The following is a 26,686-nucleotide window of genomic DNA, read 5'->3' as shown; positions in this document are numbered from 1 at the left end:
ACATATTTATTTATTTATTTTTTTTTTGGGGGGGGGGGGGGGGGGGAGATAGGTGGAGCCGGTTATCGCCGCTTTCTGTGGCATTTCCTGAAGTGCGCAAGCTTCCGCACCTTCCACTGCACAGCCATAAGAATATCCGAGTACACCGCTGAAAGGCAAAAGCGCGCTTCCCTACTCCATTGTTTTTTGCGCTTGAACGCGCATTGTTTACCAAGTGCAAAACAAAACTGAAAATCATAAAAGGTACCTGGAGTGTCAGTCCACTTTGTTGTGAGAAGAAAGAGTCACGGAAATAACGTATGGCCTTGCTGTTTATTTAAAAAAAAAAAAAAAAAAAAAAAAAAATCAACATGCAGCAATTCACACAATACTAAATTACAAAAAAAAGCAAACAATCCAATTCGGTTCCTCCGTCATTATAGTAACTGTATATATATATATAAAAAAAAAAAAAGAAATCTACCACCATTTTATCATTTGTTTCTCTAAGCAAAGAATACAGAAATATGTGGTTGACCATGAAGGGCGTTGCTCGCACGCTTGCCAGCAGCAGTAGCTAGTAGCCAAGTTTGCATTCACACTCATTGTAAGCAAGGAAAGATACTCCCTACAGTTAGAAAGTACAATTTGAACAACCTACATTTCTTTACAAAAAGAACACACCACTCACAATATCACTGTTTCTTTATGTACACTTTTAAAAGAAATCATCAGCAACTCAGACATCCAAGCGCATCAGGCATCACAAAGCTCCCGGCAACCATTCTCTTGTCAACCAACCTGTCTCGGCAGTTTCACCAACCTGACTAGCTCTAACCAATGAAAAACCAAGGCACTCTTTCCCACCGTTCACATCCAATATTATACAAAAGCAGGGAAACACCATGATATATGCTTATTGATTTTCCCCTCCCACACCTAATTTACCAGAAAACTGGGCAAACCATTTTAGTCGTGCTGTGTGCCATTCCTTCAGTTCCCAAATATGTCTATTATCAAGAAAAGCCTGGAATAGCTGGAAACGCCCCCCGAAAAATGTTCCCAATCCAACTGCGAATAGCTTTTTCCAAAGAGTGCAGGGTCCAAGGTTACCTAGCTCCGGTTCCTTCTGTGAGTAAAGGCTGCCTAAACCCTAATCACACTCTACCAAGTTTGAAACTGGAGAACCAGTAAAACTAATATGGGTTTATTATTTTGGAGGCTCAAATAGCTGGTGGCATTTGGGACCCAGCTACATTTGAGGTCGGAAAAAAATGCAGTACAAAAATATACAGAAGTTAAATAAATGAAGCATACACACCAAGTAAAACCAGGCAGGCTCAGCCCTCCGCTATTCTTCGCAACAATGCACCAAGGCAATAGGCCTGGCCCAATAAAATCTGTTTTAGGTGCTATGACCAGGTTTAAATGGACTAACACCATCCTACAGCAGTTATAACCGCAGTCATGCTAATCACTGAGCAAACAATGCTGATGGGCAGGAAGTCCACAAAAATAAACAATACCCAGTCATACACATAAACATATCATCAGTTGGCTAGGGGAAGTAAATGTGAAAGCCAAGAGTTCTCCTTAAAGCACATCTTAAAAACAAATCAAAGAGAAGCTATAACCAACACTAGAATTCAACAACATTGCATGTTAAAGAATGAGGCACTTTGTAGGTGGTTGTATCCTTTCCTAGTGTTTCTCCATCTCCCGGGGGCACTGACACAGTCCTTGTGAGCCAATCCGTCAGGAGAATGAAGCTCTGGGACCATCAGTTAATCACATCTTCCTAACTAGAGTACTATGTTCTGACTTGTCATTTCTAAATGCCACTATGTACATTCCAAACACACAAAAAAAACAAGGCCAGTGGCAATACGATTGCCACATGTAATAAACACACGAGAAAACGGGGGGGGGGGGGGGGGGGGGGGAGGAAGAGTCCCTGCCCTGCTCTCCCTCCCCCTCACTCTCAGCACTAATGGCCGCAACTTACAGAGGGGGGGAAAAAACGGCAAAAGGGGCTGGGGCAGTAATAAATAGGTGTGCACATGCAAGGAGAAAACCAGAAACAGAGATACACTGTGAAAACGGCAACAATTTACAGTCACCTGGCAAAAATGGGCTACATTAGTATGACGTAAATATAACCCAATATCAAGCAAAGCAAGGAAAAAGAAATAAAAAAAAAGAAAAAGGCAGTAACAAAACAACAGACTCCCAAAAAGAGAAAAAAGAAAGCTCGCAAGCAGTTCTGTTTACGAGAGCCTTCAAGTGTACCTCGGCCACGTCCCTCGAAGAGTCTGGCAGCACCACAAGCCAGTCTGGCTGCCCTCACCGCTTGAGTCTACAGTGAAACACGCACAAGCACCTGCACACACACCCTCAAGCCAGTCTCCACCTCTCCCCAGCCCACGCTCCCTCGAGGAATTGTCACAGAAGTTTTCTTGCTGTCCAGAGCAACTTTGTTCTTCGGATGCACTACAACTTGTGAGAACACACTGCAAGCACTTGGCACCGTTCCTCTCACCGAGTGCGAGGATCGGTCTCTCGACGGCGGTAGAAGAGGAGGTAGGGGACGAGGGACGAGTTGTCAAAACGCAGCAAGTCTCCCTCCGGTAAGGGCGTCACATTGTCATCGTCGCAGCGTAGCCAGAGGCGCCCCGCAGGATGGTAGGCGTCTGTCACGTAGTGGCCCTTGTCAGTGCGCTCCCCACTGTGGCTGAGCACTGCACCAGTTACCAAAAAGACAAAAACATGATGAGGCTACTCTTGCAATGTACCCAGAAATAATTGCCATAAAGTGTGACGCTCACCCGCAAAAAGATTGTAGGAACGCATCTTGACCGGTAGCCTGTCGTTGGATAGCCACTCTGTGGAAAAGAACACAACTGTAGATTATTTCGGGAGAAGGGCATCAACTGTCACCTTGCTAGAGTTTATCTCGTGCTCTTTCCAAGGAGTGAACAAACAAATGGCCTCAGAGTGATGCCAGTACTCACTGCGGTCCATTGTCAGCTCGTGTGGGATGTTGATGGCGGTCATTAGCTTCTTGCAACCTCCATTCTTGTCATATACAAAACGCTTTAGGTGCAAAATCAGCACCATTGGCAGCTTCTCCAAAGTGGTCCTACGCAGAGCGTCCACCTGCGAGGCGAGCATCAGGAGGCATAAACAGCCGACGCAACTTCTAGTGTGCGCACAAGATGTGGGTACCGGTACCGGTATCTTGCAAAATTGCGGGTGCCTACCTCCTGGTTGCTCTTGCTGCTCCGGTAATGCTGCACCGATTCCTCAGCAGCCAAGTGGTTCAGGGCATCCTCCACAGACTTGAAGCCATCCTGCACAACGAGCAAAGCGCGGCTCAAGAGTGGGTCCCGGCAGCTGCGTGCCACCCGGCTCGTGTTGTCGGGGAAGAAACTCGCCTGAATGTCCAACTGCAGCGTGAAAAAGGGCTGTAGAGAGGCAGAGGACTCTCCGTCGGCCATCACACATGATCGCATCTCCCCTCCGAAGATTTCCATGAGTGGTGAACGGGAGTAGATGGCCTGCAAGGAATTCGCAAAACTTGCAAAGGGCCCTCGGTCAACGCTGTAAATCCCCTCATTCACGGGGCACCCAAGCCGCCCACCTCGTACCCTTTGGCATTCAATGGTGCAACCGTCAAACAGACGGAAACGGACGTCAAACAGTGCGTCAGCTCAAGCTCCATTGTACGGTTGTTAACTGACACCGTTCAATAATAATGTCAACAACAAAGCGCAAAAAGAAAAAAAAAAAAAAAAGATTTAGGTGCTTAAGGTTTGATGGTCATCCATATGGTTAGCCCACTCCAGGTTTTAGTTTTCACTTTTACCACGCTACACACAAAAAAAAAAGAGCATGCACACACCCGGGGTCCTTTTGCAAGTTTTGCACTCTATCCTTCCATACCTCTGCATAGATATCTGCACCCGAAAATAGTAGCTGTAAAGTACCGAACAGGAGCCCACACAGACTTTGGAGGCAAACTTGACAAACTGGGGGGTGGCAGCTTGTTAGGTCCAAGAGCAAAAAAAAAAAAAAAAAAAAAAAAGGAGGGGGGGGCACACAATGATGTGGGCTTCACCACTTTGCACCAGGGCGTTTGGAGAAACTGCTGACAAGGAGGAGCTTCTTTTGCTTAGTTTTCAAAAGAAGCGGGTGAGCGCTTATTATGATATTTAATTTTATTACCCTTAAATCATTCATTTCTGGACTTCACATAAGGGGGGGGTTACAAAATAATAATGAAAACTTGCATAAATACAAAACAATTCAACAAGTCGCACACATATCATGCGCTTTTAGCGCATCTTTGAAATCACCTGTACTTGCTAGAATAACAATGTCATCAGGCAGCTTGTTCCACAGAGCGGTCGACAGTTGGAATGGTGAGTACTTGTATAGATTCGTTCGTGGCGTGGATAAATAAAGTTTGCAACAATTGTCAGTTCGCAGTGATATGTGATGTGCAGGTTTACAATATTTTTGCTTAGTCAACTCTGGGGAATAATAATACAGTCTATGTACCATTATTAGGCCCACACAAGCTTTTCGGTACTTCAAAAGGGGAATGTTAAGTTCATCCTTCATTGCTGAGACACTGCTTTCACGTTTAGAAGTCTTGTATGAAACGCGCAACTTTGCTTTGTACCAATTCAAGCAGGTCTATTAAGACTAATGGGGGTTCCATAATGACAAAGCAAATTCAAGCTGTGATTTTACAATAGAATTAACCCTTTAACCACCCGGCCCGAGCTGTATTCGTCATGGAAGGTTGTACCAATATCGCCGATGAAGAGTCACACTCGTCCAGCCATAATGACGGTTTGCCCGCGCCTCCGAGGTTTCCGTTCTGTGCAGTGCCTGGGAACTCACTGACGAAAAAGACATTCTCGGCTGGTTCGAGGTTTTTTTTTTTTGTTTTTTTTATTGGGACCTTGTCGACCTCATTGGGACAGAGACAAACCGCTACGCGGTCCCGCATTTCGCAGCGTGGGGTTCTTCATGGAAACTGGTGGACCGCGAAGAGATGAGGGTGTTCCTTGCGCTAATAATTTTGCAAGGAATCGTTGGCAAACCACAGGTTGAGATGTATTTGTTAGCGCTAGTACGGAGAAACGCCTAGGCACTTGATCTCTTGTTACGGTGCGCATGTTCAAATAAATGCTGCGCATTTCAGCACGTGTTATTCTATTACTCTTACATGCACCGAGAAAAAGCTTCCATAAAAATCAACTTTTCCTGTTAAAAGTTTTGTGTTAATACCATCAGAAACCACTCAAGTAATGCATTTGCAAAATCAAAACAACATAAAAAATATGTGTAAATAAAAAAAATTAGGAAAGTTTGACCATTCTTTTTTTTAAAAATGACTTGATGGTTAAAGGTTTAAAGGCAAAAGCTTAGTTTCTAGCGCAGCTGTCTTCAAAGGACATCTAATGTAAGCAAACAATCTGCTTGCTTTCCTAACTATGCTCGTTATATGGGTTTTCCATTAAGGTTAGCTGTTAAAAACACGCCAAGGTATTTATAACTAGTAACTTTCTCTCTTACACTGTTGTAGAGCATGTAACTAGAATTTGAAGTCTTACGTTTAGATCTGAATGACATACACTTTGTCTTCGTTACATTAACTTCCATCTTGCACCATAACACAAAGCTGTCAAGATCTTGTTGTAAAAGGGCACTCTGATATATCGGGATTTTTCGGTACAGGACACAATCATCAGCATACAATCTTATATTGGATTTGATACAATGCGGAAGGTCGTTTACGTAAACAACGAACAACAATGGTCCCATTACGGTTCCCTGGGGCTCACCGGATTTAACTTTGACAGAAACAGAAGAACTAGTGTTACTCGTGACGTTCTGCGTTCAGTAGGTTAGGAATGCTTCTATCCAACATAAAACACTCCGACATGGGTGCACACTTAGTAATATACGGTAGAGCTCAACTGGACAAAGTCTGTTTATTTTATTTGTGTTCCTATTCTAAAAAATAGAGAAACAGCAAACAATACTAGGGGAAGCTGGCAGCATAAATGCCTGTAAGCAACCGAAGAAAGAGAATGTGACAAGAGGCGCCTCACCGAGCGGGTGACGAGGCTGCGGTTGCGGTGGCTCACAGTGAGCCAGGTCCCGCTGTCCTCCTCCTGATGGGCCTCCCCGTTGCACTGGCCATTGAGCCCGTTGCTGGCAGACCGCATTAGGCTCACCATCTCGTCATGCAGGCCGTTCAGCAAAAAGCTCAGGAACTCCTCAGCATCTTCCTGCTTACCCTGAAGCATGCACAAAGCTCCCGCTCCAGAACCTCACCCACCAGTGCATTCGGGATAAAAGCCTTCTCAATCGAGGTGATAAGGAGACCTTCCTTGCTTGAAAAGGCTACCGCATTTATTCGCATAATGAACGCACCCTTCCACAACGGGCATTAATATTTGGGCTTTTTCTTTTCCCTCGCGTAATGAACACACCTCCAATTTTCGGCTCCGGGAGTCTCGAACTGCGTCCAACTTAGCTAGCCATCAAGCCAATTTTCTTTTGCTGCCAAGTAGCCAAGCCAAGCAGCTCTTGTAATTGCGGAAATGATCAACCGTGGAACTGAGCAACGCGCACACCTAACGAAGCTGGGGTCAAGGAATTGGCCAGCCCCAGGCATGCTTCGCCCATCGGATGCATTGATGTTAACAAACACGCCGTTGTCTGTGGTTGGCTTTCGGACAGACATAGTGGAAGTGGTTAGACCTAAGAACGGTCGCGTCGCTCTCAGTGTTGAGTGAGCTTTATAAGGCGCTTTTCATTCGGCAAAAGGCACGCCCAAAGCACCCTAGAAAAGGTTTACAATTTATAGAGCATGGTTCCTGTTACGGTGGGGACGTGCCACAGTACATTGCCGTGTGTGATATTGGCACCTACAATGACATCTGTCCAAAGTGTGTAAACACAGAAAGTTTACCCCGTGCGATGAACAGATCCCGAAATATGTGTAAATTTTTTGGGAAGAAAAGTGAGTTCATTTGCGAGTAAATACGATATGTACAACAAACAATCCGAAGCATTTACCTTTTTGCAGTCGGGCTTGACCTTCATGAGGAGATCGCGGAAGGGCTCGGGGTCGTAGGGAGAGCCAATAACCACCTCGTCCTTTTTTGCCGCATCAGTCACAAAAGGCTTCTTGTATGTTTGAAGAAAATATAGTCTGCAATGCAAATTAGAGTTGACAGATATTACCTTTTCGGGCAAGCAAGTAACACATGATCTCAACAGATATACAGGGTATTCCACATAACTTGAGCCAAGGTTTAAAAATATTTTGGTGCTTTTTAGGATGACGAAACCAAACGAATAAGGTTGTTATTTATTTGGAGCAAGTCAGGCTAATTTTTGTATTTTGCCCAATTAACTAATTAATTAAGATTAATTCAATTTTGAAATATTCAATTTAGAACAAAAGTTCCAATGACAAAATTGTAGAGCGTCCTCAGAAACATCCAATTCAGTGGTTTGTATAAAAAAAAAAAAAAACCTTAACGGAATACTACAATAAAATTTCAGCGCTTATATTCGTGCTCAATGGAGCATTATCACATCAGACACACCAGTCTCCTGTTGAAAAAGACAGGAAAAAGAATTTTAAAACAAATTAAACGATTAGCAAAAAAGCACCTGGTGGATGTCGCTAACGCCTCGTTTGTAATGCCCGTCTAGGAACCTTGACAGGTAGTGATGGTAAGTGTCTGGCTTCCGGCCATGACGAGAGAAGAGCTGAAGGAGGAACACCCCTCTCCCCGAGACTCTCTTTTGTGTGTCCCAGAAGTTGCTATTGTCCCTCTACAAGATTATAGAAGATTAACCGCTCACTCAAAATACGTACAAAAACAGGTTTGGGGTTACCTGCGGAGGCCCGATTGGCCTATCCAAAACCGTGTGAATGTCACGTGACCTTGGAGAGGGGGCAGAGCGACGCGTGGAAAGCTTGTCACGGGCAATGTCCTCAGAGCGGGATTGGCTGAAATAGCTCGCAGTGCCCGCTGCATCCGAACGTAAGGCCTCGAGACAAACCAAGTCACGATTGCTGCGGATGTGACGTGCTCTCCGTTTGCTGAGTTTGCTGAAGTGGGCCGTTTATAACAAAAAAATATAGCCATCAGGCTCAAAATAGAAACATACAATTGTCATTTACGGATATGGTGGATCATAATCATCTTATTTCTGAACACGACGGGTATATTTCGAATTCCGTTGAAGTACCCCATTAACACCTTTTTTTTTATAAGCTTCTGCAAATTATACTAAAAACAAAACAAAAACAAAACATGATTTTGTGCATGTGCATCTTGTGCATATTGCAGCGCTCTCAGCCGTGGCTTGAATAAACTAGGCCTGCATGCTGAACAGAGAACTGTAGACTCGGTGTTGTTGACAAATTCACATTTTTTTGTGCTTCCCATAATTTGGGCACTCTTTCTCAAGCACAGAAAAACAAACAGTGTTCTAGGTTTCTCAAAAAAAAAAAACAAAAAAAACACTGAATTGAATGTTTCTGAGGACGCTCTACAACTTTGTCATTGGAACTTTTGCTCTAAATTGAATATTTCAAAAACTTTATAAATTAATCTTAATTAGTTAATTGGGCAAAATACAAAAAAATAGCCCGACTTGCTACAAATAATGAACAACCTTATTCCTTTGGTTTCGTCTTCCTAAGATGCATAAAATATTTTTAACCCATGGCTCAAGTTACGTGGAATACCCGGTATAAGGAATGGATGCACACTGACAGACCAATTCAATGCTGCCCTAGAAATGTGGGCTCAATGAACATGTGGCAGAGTGAAGAAGCTCGAAACAGAGTAAAAATTCTGCCCCATACAGCACGAAAGAAAAAGCATGAGCAGAACATGCAGAGGGTGCAGCCTTCGCACACGCGTGTGCAAACTTTGGCAATGCTTTCTTTCGTACGGCCTCCTATCAAACTTTTGCTTAGTTCTGAGTCAAGTCAGCCCTGGAGTCCCGTGTTCACCTCTCCAGTACTCACAGGCATTCAATAAAGGGGATTCCAGTGGGGCCCTTCTGCAGACTGGTGTTTAGTGGCAGACTCAGTAACAGGTTATAGAAGGCTGGACATGCCAGCAATGCTTGGAGGTTCTAGGCCCAGAATCAAGGAAAATGTCAATTACACATCACACAGCCGCACAGCTACTAGCACACAGAAGAAGTCAATGCCAGGGAACACAAAAAAAGGATACAGCATTGATGTAGCACCAGTTCTTGCCATTCTCAAGCCCCCGGGGCTGGATGTAACGCGGCTTGTGATTCACGGAGCAGTGGTGGAGAGCCTCTATAACGATACCGACACGAGACAATGACACAACTGTAGTACAGCTATACTCAAGCTAAAAAGTACAGCTCAATGCGGTGAAGGATGCCGCGTCCACTTAGTCGGACAATACTTGCGAGGAGACCACCTCAAAGATGCAAAGAAACGAAACAAACATCTCACAAAGTCCACCTGGTTACACCGAACAAGATTCTACGTGCTTGGAGCTATTCTCACCTGGTAAACAAGTTTCCCCATCCCACCAATGACAATAACAAAAAAACAAAAAAAAGAGAAGCACGGTAAAAAAAACACTCACTGCCGAGAGCTACGTCGAGCGCCTCGTCATGCGAAGCAGGGGTCAGTTCGTCTTCCCAGTCGCTTGCTGTTGTAACCACGCTCTGCTCAGTGGGCGGCACCGGCCCGTCCACAGGAGACGGTGCAGTACCTCCACCTCCCTTGAACAGGTCGGCCCAAGACTTGCGCGAGGCCGCCGTCCCATTGACGATGGGAGTGGTGGGTGTGGCCAGGGCACCGGGCACGCTCTCTTCCACTGGAGAAATGGGGGCCGCCGGCGGACAGGGTGCGACGCCACTGGTGGGAGCTGCCACGGCCTCCTTGATGGCAGGCTCCTTTGCCTCCTGAAGGCGGACAGGAGCATCCCACTGTGCCTCTTCGGGAGGTGCGACCACCTTGGGGGGAAGCTCGTCTTCCGCTGCCTTCACGGCCTCCCCTTTCTGCTGCGAGAGCCAGAGCCACGCGGTTATGGCATGCAGTAGATGCGGCAGAATGCAATGCAATGGCACCGGCTGTGGCTGGCTTCAGACGCTGCATTCGCGTGTGCATCTGTTTACATTCAGTGACCATAGCAAACGGACTTTATTCTGCGGAAGATGGCAGTGTGGCAAGATCAGGTGCGTGCTTGGGCTTTTTCGCCCTGCTTTTCAATGGGCTGTATGTTAAGGGGGGGACGCAGATCTTAAAATATAAAAAAATCGCGAAAAATTCCTTTTTTCGAAGTTCACGATTTTGAGGTAGTCCAGAGTATGTCCTCACAAAATATAAATGCTCAATTTGATCTCTAAATAGGAAAATGCCAATTTGTAAACGTTGAACGACTTGACTTGAAGCCTAAACTCTGAAATGTCAACAAAGTTCAAGCCGTCGGAGCACCGCAACGGCTCAACCGATCGGAGCCATCTTGATCTTGTTCGAAAGCTGGTTTCCTGCGCTCCAAAGCGTTGTACCCCTCAAGGCCGCAACGTCATCTATGCAGTACAAAGGCCATCACCAGCGCTAGGAAAGACGCTGATTGGGCAAAGTGGGCGCTTCTCCGAGATGCAGCTCTCTCATTGGCCGAAACGCGCATCTCTTGTGGCTTTCCCGGCGCGTCGTTCCGGTCGCCACGCGGGCTCCCACGTCACCTGCTTTCGCTCGCTTTGCCGTTCCAGACGCACGCTGCCATTCGAATTTCTCCACTTTCTATATCAATATTTTCAGTGTTTATCTTGTGCTTCCTAGTGATTTTGTATGCTCCCTGTCTTCTTCGCATCGTTCCTGTAAATATTTTGATACCTCCACTTTGATTAGCTTTCCCTTTTCGTATATATTTGCCCTCCTGCGTTGTTTCGTTCTGCGCGCTTCGAGTTCTGATGGCTGGGGACGCCCGTTTGAAGGCCAACACGCAGAGACTAAACACAAAGAGGAGACGTGCCTGAACAAGAAGACCTCCGCATCGAGGAAAACGACACCGTCGACTTCGCCGATGCCGCAAGCCGCTCTGCCACTGGTGGACGTGACTGGATCAAGTTTGTGTTCGACAACTTCGCCGATGCCTCAAGCCACTTCGCCGCTCGCGGACGCGACTGGATCAAGTTTGTGTTTGACAACTTCGCCGATGCCTCAAGCCGCTTTTCCGCTCGTGGGCGTGACTGGACCAAGTTCATCTAGAGATCGAGTCGATACTCTGTTCTACAAAGAGGAGGAGTGCGTGGAGCGCGAACAACGTGCGGACGACAGAAAGGCTTCGTTGGCAGATCAGTCGGCGACTTTACGGAAGTTTGAGCTCCTCGACGTCTGCATGGAAAGCGACGACACTGACTGCGGCACGGAGTATGTCATCGTGGACACTAAAGTGTTACAAGAACTCTTTGTGTCCACAGCATGCGGCAAGTGCGGAATGGCTACCGTAGGACTTTCGAAGTGCGAAGAGAGGCAGTACGGCCTGGCAGTGAAGTTGGTCCTCATGTGTTCGAGCTGCGATTTCGCCGAGAGTAGATTTTCTTCTCCACGAGTCGCCGGGGAAGCCAAGATTACACCCTTCGAGATCAACTTGAGGGCGATGAAGGGAATACAGAGCATAGGAAAGGGGGCGACTGCGCTTGCAGACTTCTGTGCAACCTTGAACCTCTCCCACCGAGGGCTTCATCATAAGACGTTCAGGGGACACATGGACACCATGGTGCAGGCTTGCCAGGCAGCAGCAACAGCCAAAGAAGCAGCGAGTGTTGAGGTGGTGAAGGACGCCTACGAGAGCTTCCTCAATCCTCCCGGAAACGTGGATATAATTTTTGAAGGCACATGGAAGACACGCGGACACAACTCCAACATCGCAGTGGGGTGCATCCTTGAGCTTTACACTGGCCTGGTGCTGGACCACATTGTCCTTTCAAGGTACTGCCGTGGCAGCCAGGGTGCACCTCACCCAGACGACGACAGCTATGGGGACTGGGTGATCAACCACAAGTGTATGAAGAACATTTGACTGCAACGCAGGACGAATGAAGGCTGAGGCAGCTCTCATTCTGTTCAGGCGGCCCCTGGCGAAGAATGGACTGCACTACACGACCATCCTTTCCGATGGTGACAGCCGCACCTTCCATGCCCTGACACAAGACAGCGTCTATGGATACCTCGACATTGAGAAAAAAAAAAACTGCCTGAACCACGTACACAAGCGGATGGGAGCAGCTCTTCGTACCCTGGTGGAGAAGAAGAAGGCACAGAGAGAGTCGCTCGGAGGAAAGGAAAAGCTGACCCAGGACAAGATAAAAAAAAAAAAATAACAAACTACTATGGGTACGCCTTGAGAAGCCACAAGCATGATGTGCCAGGGATGGAAAAGGTAGCGCAAGCAACTTTGTTGCACATGACCTCGACAGATGAAGCCCCGGACCACAGCCACTGTCCTGAGGGGGACAGTTCCTGGTGCTCCTACAACCGGGCACTGGCCAACCACGAGGAGCCACCACCACACAAGAACCCACTGCCAGGCTTCATTCGCACTGCGCTGGAGCCAGTCTTTGAGAGGCTAGGTGACCGGGCACTCCTGAAGCGCTGCAGTGATGGCATGACGCAGAACACCATAGAGTGCCTACACTCTGTGATCTGGGGCCAGAACTCTAAGAACACACATGACTCTCTGCTGTCAGTGGAAAGGGCTGTCGCTGAAGCCGTGTCACGCTTCTACCAGGGAATGTCAAAGAGGAACAAGGCTGTAGCAGCACAGCTTGACTACAGCACAGGTGGCTGCCCGATTCGCAGGAGTCTTGAGAAGGACAGGCGGAGGCTTCGCAAGGCCAACAAGGCTCACTCTGAGAGTGAAACGGTCCAGAACAGGATGGCCAAGAGACACAAGCCTGCCAGGACCCAGGACTACAGCCCAGGACTGCTATGACCATGTGCGCACATCGGAGACTACTGAACTAATTTCGTGGTTCCATGTTTTTTTTTTTTTTTTTTTTGTCAGGTGTTATTTTTCTACGGAGGTTTTGATTATGTTGAGAAACTTTCAAGTGTGATTTTCTCAGCTTTTTCTTTTTTGTCCAGAGCCATTGCCTTACGGAAGTTTTCATAATGTTCGCATGGGCGGATTTCAGTAAGCATGGTATCATTGCTTTCAGTAACAACTGAGGTGTATCCTAAAGCTTTTCTTTTTCATCTAGAATCAATAGATAAAAAGTAATTAGCTGAAATGTGGATTATTTAGGACAAGTTTTTGCTCTGAAATTCCACGATTTATTTCTGGTAGACAAAATGGCTTTGTAAACAATCAATTAGCTTTAGGATATATGGTGAACCCTTGGAAATCACTGCATATTGTTAAAAAATAAATTTTTCGATGTGAAATTACCATAACGACCCGTAAGAAATTACCTCAATGGAATTTATATTTTGCCATATCTTTTGTTCTAAAAGAGATATCTGTAATTCAACTGCAGATTTGAAATCACCATCCAATGATATATATGCATGCCAACTTTCAGCAAGCTATCTCAATAAATAAAAAAACATATTTAACTACTTTAGTCCCACCTTAACAAAGAAGTTTGAAATAAGGACTTAACCAGACTTTTATGTTACTCATTATATCAAATCACTAGTAATCCATTACTTTTTGGAGTACTTTTGTAACCAATTTGATTACCTTAATGAGGTAGTAATCATCGAATTTTATGCAACAGTTACTGTTTTCCCCTCCCCTTCATAGTAACACCCTTTGTTTCCGCAACATTCTTGCCAAGGAATGCTCGGATCAGGTCTCCGACAGGGGTGTGGTCTACCAAGAGCGGTGGATTTAGAAGGTAAGTAGTTTGTAATCCAATAGTGGTCAGCACAAAAGGACCATATTCAAACTGGCAGAAATATTGTCAGTTTTCAAAATCTGAAGTAATCAGAAAAGTAATGGCTACTTTTTTCAAGTAACGGTCAATTGTTTTTCATCAAGTAATTATTTAAATACTTTCAATCAAAATTAATAATAAGTGTAATCAATTACTTCTTTTAGTAATGTGTACTAGAATGGAGATGGCTGATTTACTCCAGCACTTAATACTTGTATTGGGGCGAGTCTTAAAAAAAGGCACGTTTTTTTTAAATTACTTAACAGGTGTAGCTGGATGCTAAAATATTGGGGAAAACTTTAAAGGATCTATGTCAATCAAAACGCAGAAAAAAAAAAAGAAGAAAAGGAGAAAGTTTTATTTACCAATCAACGACAATTTGAAATCACCGAAGAAAAACAAAGCAAAGGTTGCACGAAGACGCATGCAGCATCTGAATTGACAAAACAGAAGTATACAGTCGCCGACCGAATTTTCGGACGCCGGTAATTCGGACTTGTTTGATATCTCTGACCTAAAGGAGGAACCGTGACCTACCCGATAGAAGCAGTGCATATTCACGACCGATGTTTTGGACAGCTTGAAATCCAAAAGTTCAATTTTTCGAACAAAATCGTCCTGAGCGATTAGTGGGAAACACTACAAAGAAGTGGCCATTTTGGATTCTATGTTGGCTGCACATTGATTGGCTTGGTTTGGCAGCGCTACTTAAATACTGCTAAGTCCTATTGCTAGGTGACGCTGTACAACTTTTTTTTTCTCTCCAGCTGTGCGTTATTATCATCATCATTGTTGTTTCCATTTTGCATTGTTCATATGCCATTGCAGTCATGAACCTAACCTCAATCTCGTCTTGGTGAATCGTGTTTTCAGACTGCGCTGGCTTGGACATCACTGCCCCATCTGTTCTTCCGCCGCTGCTATGTGTCGCTAAGAGGCGCAGAAAGTACTTGACCACAACGCTAGAAAAGAAGGCAGCGATCCTCAAGCTAACGGAAAGTTGCCGAAAGCAAATGGAGGCAAAGCCTAAAACAAGGCGCGCATGCGTAATCTGAAGCAAGGCACTATTACGGCTCTTTTAAGCCTGCTTCGACGTAACAAAGGCAAGTTTTATAACTTGCCGATTTTTCGGACTGCTCTATTATTCAAACGTTTTTTTCGATCCCTGCAGTGTCCGAAAAATCGGTCGGTGACTCTATACACATTGATGAAAGCGATTGTTCGACTTTCCTACATTTCCTATTTTGTTAGATCAAGAAACACTGCTCTAAAGCACAGTTTTCTTACAACGCAAAAAATGTGCTTCAGTGGACACCCGTCCCAATATAGCTTCCTATGGAAACTCAACAAAGTTAAGTTCATCCTCAAATCCCATCACAGGGGGGTCCCTGCTTCGAGATCTTCCCTCAAAGGTGCGGCCAGCCTACCCACCTGGGCTGCCTTGACGGGGGCCTCGTGGGGCACCTCCTCCTGCTCCTCCTCCTGGGGCACCTCCTCCGGGGCAGCAGGCTCGAGTTCGATCAGGGTGTCGGCAAAGTGAGCCGCCACCACAGGCTCCCCGCCAGCTGTGCTTGTGGGCACCAGGGCACTCGCGCGTGGGGGGACCATCGTCGGTACGAAGGACAGAGGTCCCGGGGGGTGCCCTGTCGGGCCGTAGTAGCCCTGCGGCTGGGGCGTGCAATGCGTGTACATGAAGTACACGGGGGCCGGGTGGGCCACCGGGGGAGGGCCGTACTGGGCCCCGAAGGCATGCATGCCCCCGGCGTATACGCTCCCCGGCTGCTGGTGGGGGTGGTGAAGGGGCCCCTGGTGGTACCCTACCGGCACCTGGTGCAGGGGCTCTCCCATGCGCTCCAGCACCTGGGCACAATGCGGGACATGCGTCAACCCATTGAGAAAGCTCCTTTCTAAACGAAAAGCCGACCAAGCGCGGCTGGCCATACGAGCACGCACCTCGATGCCGGGCTGCACGCCGTCCACTCCCCTAGCCACCTGCGAGTGCATGTGGTGTGCGCCCTTGCCACGATAGCCCCTGCGACCCCCGCTTCGCTTGCCCCCTCCTTCGAGCGCCGTCGGGTGTGAGGCAGGCTGCACGGGCGCAGGGGACGGCTGCTCACCGAGGTCAAAGGTTATCTGAATTGAGTGAATTGAGGCAGTGCAGAGGCTTCAGCATCTCCAACCGCAACTGTAGAAAATCCTGTCGTAAGTGCACTTTCTCTGCCGGTTAAGCCAAACAGTTAAGAAGCAGCACATCAGTACACGACTCTGGCTTGTTGCGAGCCTCGGGCATTTCACAACTACTTCACCATCAGTGGAAAAAAAAAAAAACTCCAGAAAGTAACACCAGCATCGCAGCAACAGGCGCTGGCAAGACGAAAATGACATAGAGGAGCTTCTGCAGGTCCCGCCCCTCTTTCCTTGATTGGCTCGCTGTCTTGTTACCTACAGCACATAGGGCACTACATGTTTAAATAAATAGGTCCTACGAAATATACCACGACATGAAACTCACAAGCACTACAAAGGTGAAATTATCAAACTGTGAAAACACTGCACTTGTTTAGTTGTCAAATATGATCGCTAGAGCACGCCACTAACACACACTTATCACAAATGTAATGTTAACAAACATAAAAAAAAACTCAAGTGTTGTCTGCCAGCAGGCTATGTGAAAGTAAAGTGTGGCGAAACATGTTTCTGTGATTTCCACGTTCATATTTTATAATGAGCAAGATATCAATATATTAGTCTCTGTGCGATACTTTCATCATAGTTTAGTGGTTTAGATTGTCTTGGCAGTACTTTATACTGTCAAGCGAAACGTGGCACAGTCCTACCAGCAGAGGGCTTACATCAGTGAAACGGGGCACTGCCAAGCCTACTCGGCAAAGCAAGCGGAGATCCAACTTTGTTCAGCTTCTTTTTGTTTTATTATAGGAGTCTATGCCATTTTATTGGTTTTGAAGAGAGATAATCTAGCTCAATGGATAGTTGTGGTGTCATGTTGGGATACACCCTGCCCATCCTGTCAGCAACTACAGTACTTCACTGCTAGAGCACTGGAAAGGTAGCAAAATGGGGCAAGCTTGTCGCCCAGCCAGCAAAGACTCACCTCTTGAGGTATCATGGGTGGATGGTGGCTGGGTGAATACTGAGGGGTGTACACTGCGTGTGGCATATACACCGGGTGCATCATATATGGTGGCTGATCGGGCACCTCGGGCCCAGCCACGTGGCTCGCCACGGGCTGTGGCACACTGCCGCCACCCTGGTACCCTGAATCCAGTTCCACCCCTGCACACGGTAAAGAAGAAGCATGCTTTCAGGCAAAGCTGGTCCCGCGGTGGGAGGTATGCAGAAGCTTCCAATTCTTTTTCTAAGGTCTCTTTTACAAAGAGTGCTCATTTTGTGTTTGCTCCACTTCCATGCCAAAAGGGCTGAATGGTCTGAAGATGATCAAAATTTTTGTTGTTGGCCGCTGTAAGTCGGATCATTCCCAATTTTAGACCATAGACCGTGCAATCTTTTTTTAAACAAAATAGGTTTTACAAGTTGGCCTAGAAAGAAGATAAACAGGGAGCAGACACAGCTATGCGGCACCAGATTGTAAAGGAAACAAAGCATCACAATGAAACTACCGTAAAATACCGGGCAAGTGCCCACTCAAAATTTAAAGATAATCGCAAAAAAATGGGGGATGGGCACTTGTCCCGTCATCAATTTTACATATAAATGTACTGTGCATATTTTTTCATATCTTAGAAATTTGCATATAGGCACTTAATGTGGAAAGGGCGGATGCGCGGTATTCTACGGTAAGTAAAAAAAACTTTCAGCCTTTCTACTCTGGTGAAGACAGAAGACCAGCGAAGCTGTACTATGGTAAGATGACCTCGAGGACGACTTCTTGGACGATGTCTAAAACGACCTCAAGAACAATGTCTAGGAGGACCTCAAGGACGACTTCGAAGACGACCTCGAGGACGACACCTAAAGGACGACCTCAGGGACGACATCTAGACGACGCCTAAGATGACCTCAGGGACGACGCCTAGGACGACCTCAAGGACAACTTCAAGGACGATTTCGAAAACGTTTAGGGCAACGTCAAGGACGACTTCTGGGATGACCTCGAGGACGACCTGGAGGGGACGACGTCTAAGACGACCTGAATGACTTCGAGGACGACCTCGAGGACAACCTCTCGGACGACCTCAAGGTCGATGTCTAGGACCTCAAGGTCAACTTCTAGGACAACCTCAAGGACGACTTCTAGGACGACGCCTAGAGAAATTCAGCCTTTCCACTCTGGTGAAAACCAGTGTGGAAAGGTCACCATCTATGAGCAAGGCCTGCAAGCAGATTGTCTGGTTGCTGCCGTCGCTCATAGATGGCGGTAGCTGCCCAGAGTTTTTTGTCGACATTTCTTTGCGGGGAACACGATCCTGGGGAAACTAGCCCCTAACAGCTCCACTGTAAAAAAAAAAAAAAAAAAAAAAACTTAGAATGAGCATTAGCAGTTTGTCCCCCGTGGCCAAGGTGCGCGACACTTCCTTTCCTCCCATGAGGAAGGCGAAGCTACAGATACAAACCATGGCCAGAGGGGGCAGGACTGCTGGAGCAGAGAGATGCACTCCGCTAGGAAACCGAAATCTAGAAACACTTCCGAATTGTTTTAGGGGCGAAGCACTGATCAAACAGTCTGGCAACTGTGCGCATCACGTTCCGAGTTTCGTCTGCCATGATGTGCCTTGCCATCTCGAGCCAGCAGCCAGCTCACTAGCGTGGAGCGAGAGATGACAGTGAAAATGTTTGTTCTGCACTCTGCGAGACGTTAGAAGAAAACTTAATGGGGTGCTGTAGTGCTGTTGGGTGCTCGAACAGCACGAAAAAAAGGTTCAGGATGTACCGGATCCCGCAAGGAAAAGAAAACCGCACAAGGCACAAGATCCGGGAAACCAAAACGAAGAGGGCCAAGTGGAAGCCGACTTAGAGTTCTCGATTGGGCGAGGTAATTTTATAATTAACTTATTTTGTGAGTTATACGCGTGTTATTTTAACGGAAACTGTGGAGCGACCTGACGCGGCATTGTCGGGCGAGAGTGTCCGTTGATCACGAAGCCGTTTCCTGCCGCGCAAGACAGAATACTTGCGAGTGGCCTAGCTTGTGAACTTTGAACTGTGTATACTGCATTTCAGTGTAAGTGCGGGCGGAGCCAATCGCTGCCAACGCGTGCACGACGCGCTGAACGACGCGTGCACTGTACGTGTCGTTCAGCGACGCGTGCACGTTGAAAGAATGCAGCTCGCTCCCGTAGCTTTCTCTACTCTCAAGTTTTTAGAAGCAGCCTCGCAGCTCCGCTTCGTCGTCTTGCAAGCGCTTTTGATTTGCTAGCGATACCTTTATTTTGATATTTCTTTTTAATGCGCGTAGCAAATACACACTTGTCAGGCTTTTTTTTTTTTTTTTAGGTGCACTTCAGAGACAGTGAATTCGAAAGTGGATGTTGCAATCGCAAAAAGCTCAGGCACCACGCGATGCCGACGCTGTTTCTTCACAGCAAACCAAACAATGTTGGAAAACGCCCAAAAGGCCGGCAGGTGAAAAAGCATGGCGGAAAATTACGATCGGTCCGCCGTATTCCGTACAACGGTGCACCAACCTTGCAATGTGGTAAACAGTCGGAGAGCGATTCAGACAATCAAACTTGCCGACCGAAAAATGCGCACTAGGCCTCTGAGCTGTGTTGGACGCTTTTGATTGATTCCCCATTTATAAAAAAGTGTCGTTCGTAAATGGGCGGTTTCTTTGCTAATTCTTACACGAAAAAAAAACCCCACAGAATCAAGAAATGCTTGCTTTCCGAATCTCTCCTTACGCCAACAAAAGCGCGAACGGCAAAACCTACACGCGTATACATCGCACATCAATGGAGACTCGCTTGCCGAGAGGCACATCATGGCGGAAGCGGAACTCACTAAACCTAGTGGGCCGTAAGCCCCTCCCCATCCACCGAACTCTCCCAGTATAAAAGGCTCTGGGGTGGAAGGGAGTACTGTCGAGCCTGGTTATAACTAAGTCGGTTATAACGAAAAAGCGGCTACAGTGAAACGATCACGATTTCTCCTTCCCTTTCTAACTTTGTTAACTGAAGTCGGTTATAACGAAATAGCGGATATAGCAAAGTGATTTCTGATTCGCGTTGACTTTGTATAACTGATCTCGACAGTACAGCTGGACTTTGCAACTTTTACCATATAGTTCATGAATAGACACTTCTCACCATGTTCGATTTGGACGTCCCAGGTAATAGGATAGTCCAACTCCGCCCGCCATGGCAACTGCAAAGGAAGCAAGCACTAAGGATGTGAACATGAATGACATACCGCATACAGGAACTTTTATTTTCAGCCAGGCACACCTCTAAGTATAAAACACCTTATGCTCTGCATATAAAACATATTGCTACCATTACATGTGTTCTAGCCACTTGCCCAAGCATGGACTGCTTGACTTTATGTGGGGAAGAGCAGTCCACTGATGCTTTTCTTTTTTAGTCAGATACCGATAGCATTTGTGCTTTTTCTGTATGTGTAAATCAGACTGAAGCATGGCTATTCTGGTTAGAAAAAATTGTTTCATTCACTTGGAGAACAGGTGCTGAAAGGCTTTCAAAATGAGAAAAAGACAGTCCGAGGGTCCTCACCTCTACCCATTTGCTACCAGAACCGAGGATGTCATCTAGAAGGTTATCTTCCTCAACTGCGAGGCCAGTGCGGTCCAAAAACTGTAGGTTCTAAAAAAAGAAAAAAGAAATGAGGTTAGAGGTTAGAGGTAATTATTCACACATTCAACATCATGGCTCATTCAAAATATATGCTCATATGCTTGAAGTTAATGATAACATTACTAATAATCCTTACTTAAACTTACAACACAATGAAATTGTATTGCACCATGTGCAAAGCAACATTAAAGTATGATATTAGCTTCATGCTTGCAAACACTGCATATATGGAGCAAACCAAAACCAGACGAGTTGCTTTTCTTAAGTAACTCAGGTTAGAGTTCTAAGATATGAATAGTGTGATAAATACAGCTTGATGCTTAAAAATACATCTAGAAGCAAAGTAACCAAGTTACATTGCAATTACTTGTAAGAATATGGCAAAACTAGGGCTATGGGATAGTGACTGTTAACCTCCTTTGCCATTTGCAATGATGGAAAAAGCATAGATTCAGTCCTGCTGCTATTTCCCCACATGGCCCGCACTATTCAACTCCAGCAACCTAAAGGGAGTGCCCAAATGGTGCAAGAAAGGAGGTCTGTTTTGTCACTCAGCCTGCAAAATATTTTAAACTTCTTTCGTTGCAGCATAAAATCAACATCCAATATGAAAGCAAAGCACATTTTAGACACTAAGAACCTTCTCTAGTCAGTGCGCAAGAGTGACACGGTGGCAGCGTAAATATTATTACTGTAAATGGTTTTTTCGCCAGCTTTACTCACGCGTTCAGCCAAAGCTACAGTCAATGACAGAGTGTTCAGGAGAAACTCTATCCACCTCTTTTCACTTTAGCAGAGCAAACGCTAGAGAGGAGGCAAACTCCTCTCCAGCATTTGCTTGATTAAAGTGTAAAGAGCTGGGAGAAGCTTTCCCTCAACTCCTAATCTGTCACTAACTATAGGCTTTTGATTTATTTTGAGGGTGCTAAAGTTTCCGAAATGGAAGACATGAAAAATCCCCAAGCCTCACCCTAGGATGACAAGCTACTGTAAAACAACTAAAAATCGTCCTCAGGAAAATAGTCGAAGTGTGGATAAGGGTTTGCGCATCAGCTTTATCCAATGTGCTTCGAATGGTGTCCTTGGGTTCAGGTTTCAAGGAAACAATGAACGGCCTCTGGCAATAGCTTCATAATATTTTGTAGACTTAGACGCAAGCTACTTGTGACCACTGTCACCAGTTCTGTGACTACCAAAACCCCAAAAAAGAACAGAGTCAGAAGAAGCATCCCAACGCTTCCTCCGAGATACAGGAAACGTTGCGGCTACTCATACTCGGGCTGTCGTGCCTCGGTTCTAACGGATCCATAGAATTACAAGTCTGTAGAGAACATTGTAGCCGTTATGTCAAGGACTCTTGTGAACCTAAAGGAAAAAGAAATGAAGCTCAACTACACTCCTGCAAGAAATGTCAGGGAAGGCGTGCAATAAGAGCTGTTCAGGTAGGAGTGTGTTCCGACTTACAGCTCGTTATATTTCGAAAATACTATTAATAGGAAACCTACACAGCATCACGTACGATCCTAGGTATGTGCATTTATACAAATTTAAACTGATGCTAAATGAAGCAGTCTCAAACTGCATTCGCAGAGATGACCTTCTGCACGACTCGTTACCACGACCAATTTTGCGGATGATTCGTGAGTCTCTGGCACGCGTGAGATTCGGCTTGCACCGTTTTAAATGCCCAGAATTCTGATCTATTATTAATAAATTAGAAACAGACAGCCTCAAGGCATTGATATGCATTTCCTGCTTTTGTTGCAGTCTTTATTTTATAAACCTACTCCTGTCAGCAGGTTTCATCATCAGCTTTGGATGGGAACATGTGCTGCAATGGCAGTTTTTCTTCTCGAGGATGAAGGACACCATTAAGCTGTTTTGGTCCTTGCTCCATCTTGTTCCTAAACCGTGCTATTTAGTTGATCTCAACAAACAAGCATTTGGAGTTATGCTACCAATGAGAACCAAGCAGTGCAAGCAGGCGGCAACAGTGAAAGGGCCTCCTTCCCGAGCCTCTTAATGTTGCTGCTATGCAGCGTCAGTTTCGCTGGAGTTGCAAACGCATTTCGAAGCAGTGGTATTAAAAGGATACTTCAACGAAATTTGAAATATACCCGTCGCGTTCAAAAATAGGTTGAATATGATCCACAATATCCGTAAATGACAATCGCGCGTTTGTATTTTGAGCCTGGGGGCTCTATTTTTTGTGTTAAACGACCCACTCTGACAAGCGCTCGGAGAGCAGCCAGCGGAGAGCATTGGACACAATCGTCACGTAGATTGTCTCAGGACGAGCAAAGCTGCGGCGAGGCTGACGTCGAGAGGATGGCCTAGTAATTCCGGCAACCTAAGCAGCTGCTTTTGTACGAATTTTGAGTTTTGGGTTAATCTTCTATAATCTTGTAGAGGGACAATAGCGACTTCTGGGACCCACAAAAGAGATTCTCGGGGAGAGGGGTTCCTCCTTCCCCTCTTCTCTCGTGGGGGACCAGAGGTGAGATGGTTATCGTTACTATCTGCCAAGGTTCCTAGGCTTGGGGAAACTTGATATCACAAAAATATGTGGAGGGTTTCAGTAATGTGTAGGCAACCATTACTGTACCAACAACTAGAATGATAGCTGAACGTTTCCCATTCTACTAAAGAGGTGAGGGCAACTGTTGTCAACATCAAGTGATGTTGGTATCATACAGTAACACAACCACTAAAGGTGCCAAATAATATCCAACACGCACACTGCACTAAATGTAAAAAATAACATCCAATAAACATAACTAGCAGCGCGTGTGCCTTCGTTTAGTGTCTGCCTTCCTAAAAAGCATTCCCTCTGGCGTAGTGACAAAAATGCATAGTACCAAAATTAAGTTAAATTAACACACAGTGAAACCACAACCTAGATATTGAGCAGAAAAAACTAAAGGATTCGCGCATTGGTCCCGACATCCCTCGGATTCTAAACACAAACTTCTAGTTATAAAAGTCAACCCTTCGGAACAAGGTCGAAGCCAAGTCATGAAACGCTTCTCCAACTTCTTCCTGTTTAGCTTTCTTTAACTCATAAATCGCGCATTCTACCAAACAGTTCAAGAAGACGGAAAGGGGGGGGGGTCACCTCTTGCTCAAGTATCCGGACACAGCCACCGTCCCCCTAGAAGATTAACCCGTCGCTCAAAATTCAGACAAACGTTGCTTTCCCCACCCCGTTCACCCCGAAGCTGACAGTGCTGTGGAAGCTACCTGCTCGTTGGGCCAGCCACACTTTTGCCACGTGATCACGCATACCCACGCGCGAAGAATGAGGTCATGTGATGAAAGGGAGGTGGCTGATTAGTCCGGCAAGCGTGCAGCTTCCACCACAATGTCAGCTTAGGGGTGAAGGGAATAAGTGAGGTCCGGTGTCGTGCGACGTGCGTTTGGGCATGGTGACACATTGCGGGGACCGCGGATGTATCACAGTGAAAAGGCAGAGAGCTTACGAAGGGAAGGAGGTACAAAATAGTTTGCTCCATTTTCAAAGTTCCGTACCGAAAGTCAGGCTTTGACTTTCTACCTTTTTTTTTCTTTTGGCACACTGAACGATCTGCTATTAGTAAAATCCTAACATAAATTGATTTATTCTAGCCGAAAATTTGTTTCATGGGCCCTTTAACAATGTGTCACTTGTATGAGCAGTTCTTCCATCCTTCCAGTTTGCCATATGCTATGGATGTGAGCCACATTGCCACCTTTTTTGCTACAATATTCTCCCATGCAATTCTTGTATAGACAATTTTTCCTGGAAAAGAGGTTGCACCTCCGAGCCGTGCAAAAATTGGGAGTCAATGGATTACGCTCCGATATGGATACATCAAATGTAATGGTGTGGTCCAGGGGCATTGGAAATGCCCAGGAGTTGGAAGGAGAGGGTGTTTTGTCTTCCCTTTCCCCAAATTGTACTGCAAATGTACATTTAGATGGCAGTTTAAATGACATATAGCTGGACAGCATTTGGCGAATCAGCTTGAGGTTTTAGTTCTGGGTGCCATGCAAGACACAACATACATGATGGTTTGCATTTTCGTGAATGGTACTTGGCTATATGCGATTTAGAATTTCCAAATGACTGGGATATTAATTGTTAATTTTGGATCCTTCCATTGTTGACATGATGCATCAATTTCAGGCTCTTCCTTTCGTGCAATTACTAGGAGCATTGGCATAAGAACTGGCACCCCCCTCTCAGTATCGCACGCTCCTTGTCAGCATGGAGCCCACTCAATATATGGTTTATTTTGTTAAGGCTATTAGTAATCAGACTGTCCTGGCAAACACCTCTAATGTGCACAGCAATTCATGCTTATTCTCAGAGTGACAACACAACGTGACGACTGCACAGGACACAGCATTGTTGTGATCTGTGCAATCGACAGCACGAGAATCAGGGTAAACGTTTTCACAACTTTTTCAAGAACGTAAGTAATGTTGCCTAATGGCTCACTCACACAATGCATTTTCAACTCACGAAAGTGCAAAGCCGACATTCCTAAAACCGAATATTTCAGGTTGAGAACAGCTGAAAATACATTTTCAGCTGTTTTTAACCAGACAACTGAACAGAAAAGAACTACTGCAGAGCTAGCACCAGCAGCACGAGTAAAACATAGAAGTCATTTTTGTACACAAACCTAACACTTTTTTTTTTCTTTTTCCAGATCAATAAATTTTTTTGACAAGATTATACCACAAATGTGTCTTCCGAGAACTAAACAATTGTGAACAATCCCTCGAAAACCACGACGCGCGAGCACTAGCCGTCAGAGCCGGGAGTGCGCCCAGAAAATACTGCTCCTATGAAACCACTACTCTGTTGCTCTTAACGACAATCGGCGCGCAGGGTGCCCCTGTAGGAAAGGGGTAACCGCACAATACGACCAAGTTCCAGGACATGCAGATTTTATGTGCCCGCTGCCAATCTACAAAAGTTCGATCGGTCTTCACGCGGCCATGAGAAACCACACGGAAACAAACAGCCTCAACATTCACAGACACTGATTACACCAGGCGCATTACACGATACACAAGTGCATGAGCAACAAGGCGATTGACAACTAGAAATGCACGGTTGCGAATTCGTCTATTTTAGGACCATACATGATAGTTGAGCGTAAATCTACAACGTGTGCCGCTACCTTTGTTTTACGCTGCTCGTGCAAGTCTAGATCGGCGTCAACCGAAGCCAGCCGGCTACCCACCATTCCAGGCGCCTCTCGTCATCCGTTCGGAAGACCACAAGCGTCGTATCTTATAATAACACAGTAACAAAGCCCACGTTGAACACGCATTTAGGGTTAGTCAGTAGGCCTAAAAAAAGTTGACTACACCTCTCCGATCGGAGCAAAGACAGCACCAACACAGTAGCTGGCCCTCCCAGGCCATGCCACCGCAAGGAGCGAGCTTAACTAATCCCCGACGCGTCAAGAACTGCGCATGCTGTGACATACCACATATGTTTCGCCCATTGCAGAAACTTCTGCGTCATGGCATACAAACGCACCAAACCAACATGATGTTTCGCTAAAAATGGCGGAAGACGGCCGGAGGGCCCAGAGGGAGCATGCGCTGACATCGGGCACAGCCAGACACCACGTGTCTAAGCTGAAACCAACTGGGAATCTAGAAAATTATTTATCAGATTAAATATTGTATAATCGAATTTAAAAAAAATGTTGCTTCTATTTATAATTTTAAAAAAATAATTGAAGTTTTGTGTCATTTCGCACAAGTAGGAACTCGAATATTTATAAGACTACTGGTAGCATAATTTACTGTATTAATGTATAAAGTATTTTATAGATAAAAAGAAACACTGACACATGCTAAAATAATAGATAAAAAGAATAACCTCTGCCAACTTTTAAAAACTTGGCGAATGTTTCATTAACCACAATGGCCACGCTGTG

The 26,686-nt window shown here is 45.8% G+C and overlaps 1 protein-coding gene across 2 annotated transcripts; it reads right to left on the bottom strand.

Annotated features, from left to right (window-relative positions):
- Positions 1-666: 666 nt before the first annotated feature.
- On the bottom strand, positions 667-26,372 carry LOC8053447 (ubiquitin carboxyl-terminal hydrolase 10). 2 transcript variants are annotated; one of them, XM_029974335.3, is made up of 16 exons: positions 26,228-26,372; positions 20,664-20,753; positions 20,241-20,298; positions 17,069-17,250; positions 15,910-16,089; positions 15,388-15,816; positions 9,654-10,074; positions 9,264-9,355; positions 9,053-9,162; positions 7,078-7,213; positions 6,105-6,293; positions 3,414-3,536; positions 3,240-3,329; positions 2,991-3,135; positions 2,805-2,861; positions 667-2,717 (listed from the first exon to the last, which is right to left on the bottom strand). In XM_029974335.3, the coding sequence occupies exons 1-16, from the start codon at positions 26,243-26,245 to the stop codon at positions 2,515-2,517; spliced, it is 2,523 nt and encodes an 840-aa protein (XP_029830195.2). In that variant the 5' UTR covers positions 26,246-26,372; the 3' UTR covers positions 667-2,514. The 2 variants fall into 2 exon arrangements, with proteins under 2 accessions (XP_029830195.2, XP_029830197.2); XM_029974337.3 differs by having other exon boundaries at positions 9,654-10,071; positions 26,228-26,364.
- Positions 26,373-26,686: the final 314 nt, after the last annotated feature.

Source organism: Ixodes scapularis, unplaced genomic scaffold (assembly GCF_016920785.2).
Source record: "Ixodes scapularis isolate PalLabHiFi unplaced genomic scaffold, ASM1692078v2 PGA_scaffold9__187_contigs__length_104089568, whole genome shotgun sequence".
In the NCBI taxonomy this organism is placed as follows: Eukaryota; Metazoa; Arthropoda; class Arachnida; order Ixodida; family Ixodidae; genus Ixodes; species Ixodes scapularis.
Note: the sequence above shows the minus strand (reverse complement) of the source record. Positions and strands in the feature narration are given on the sequence as shown.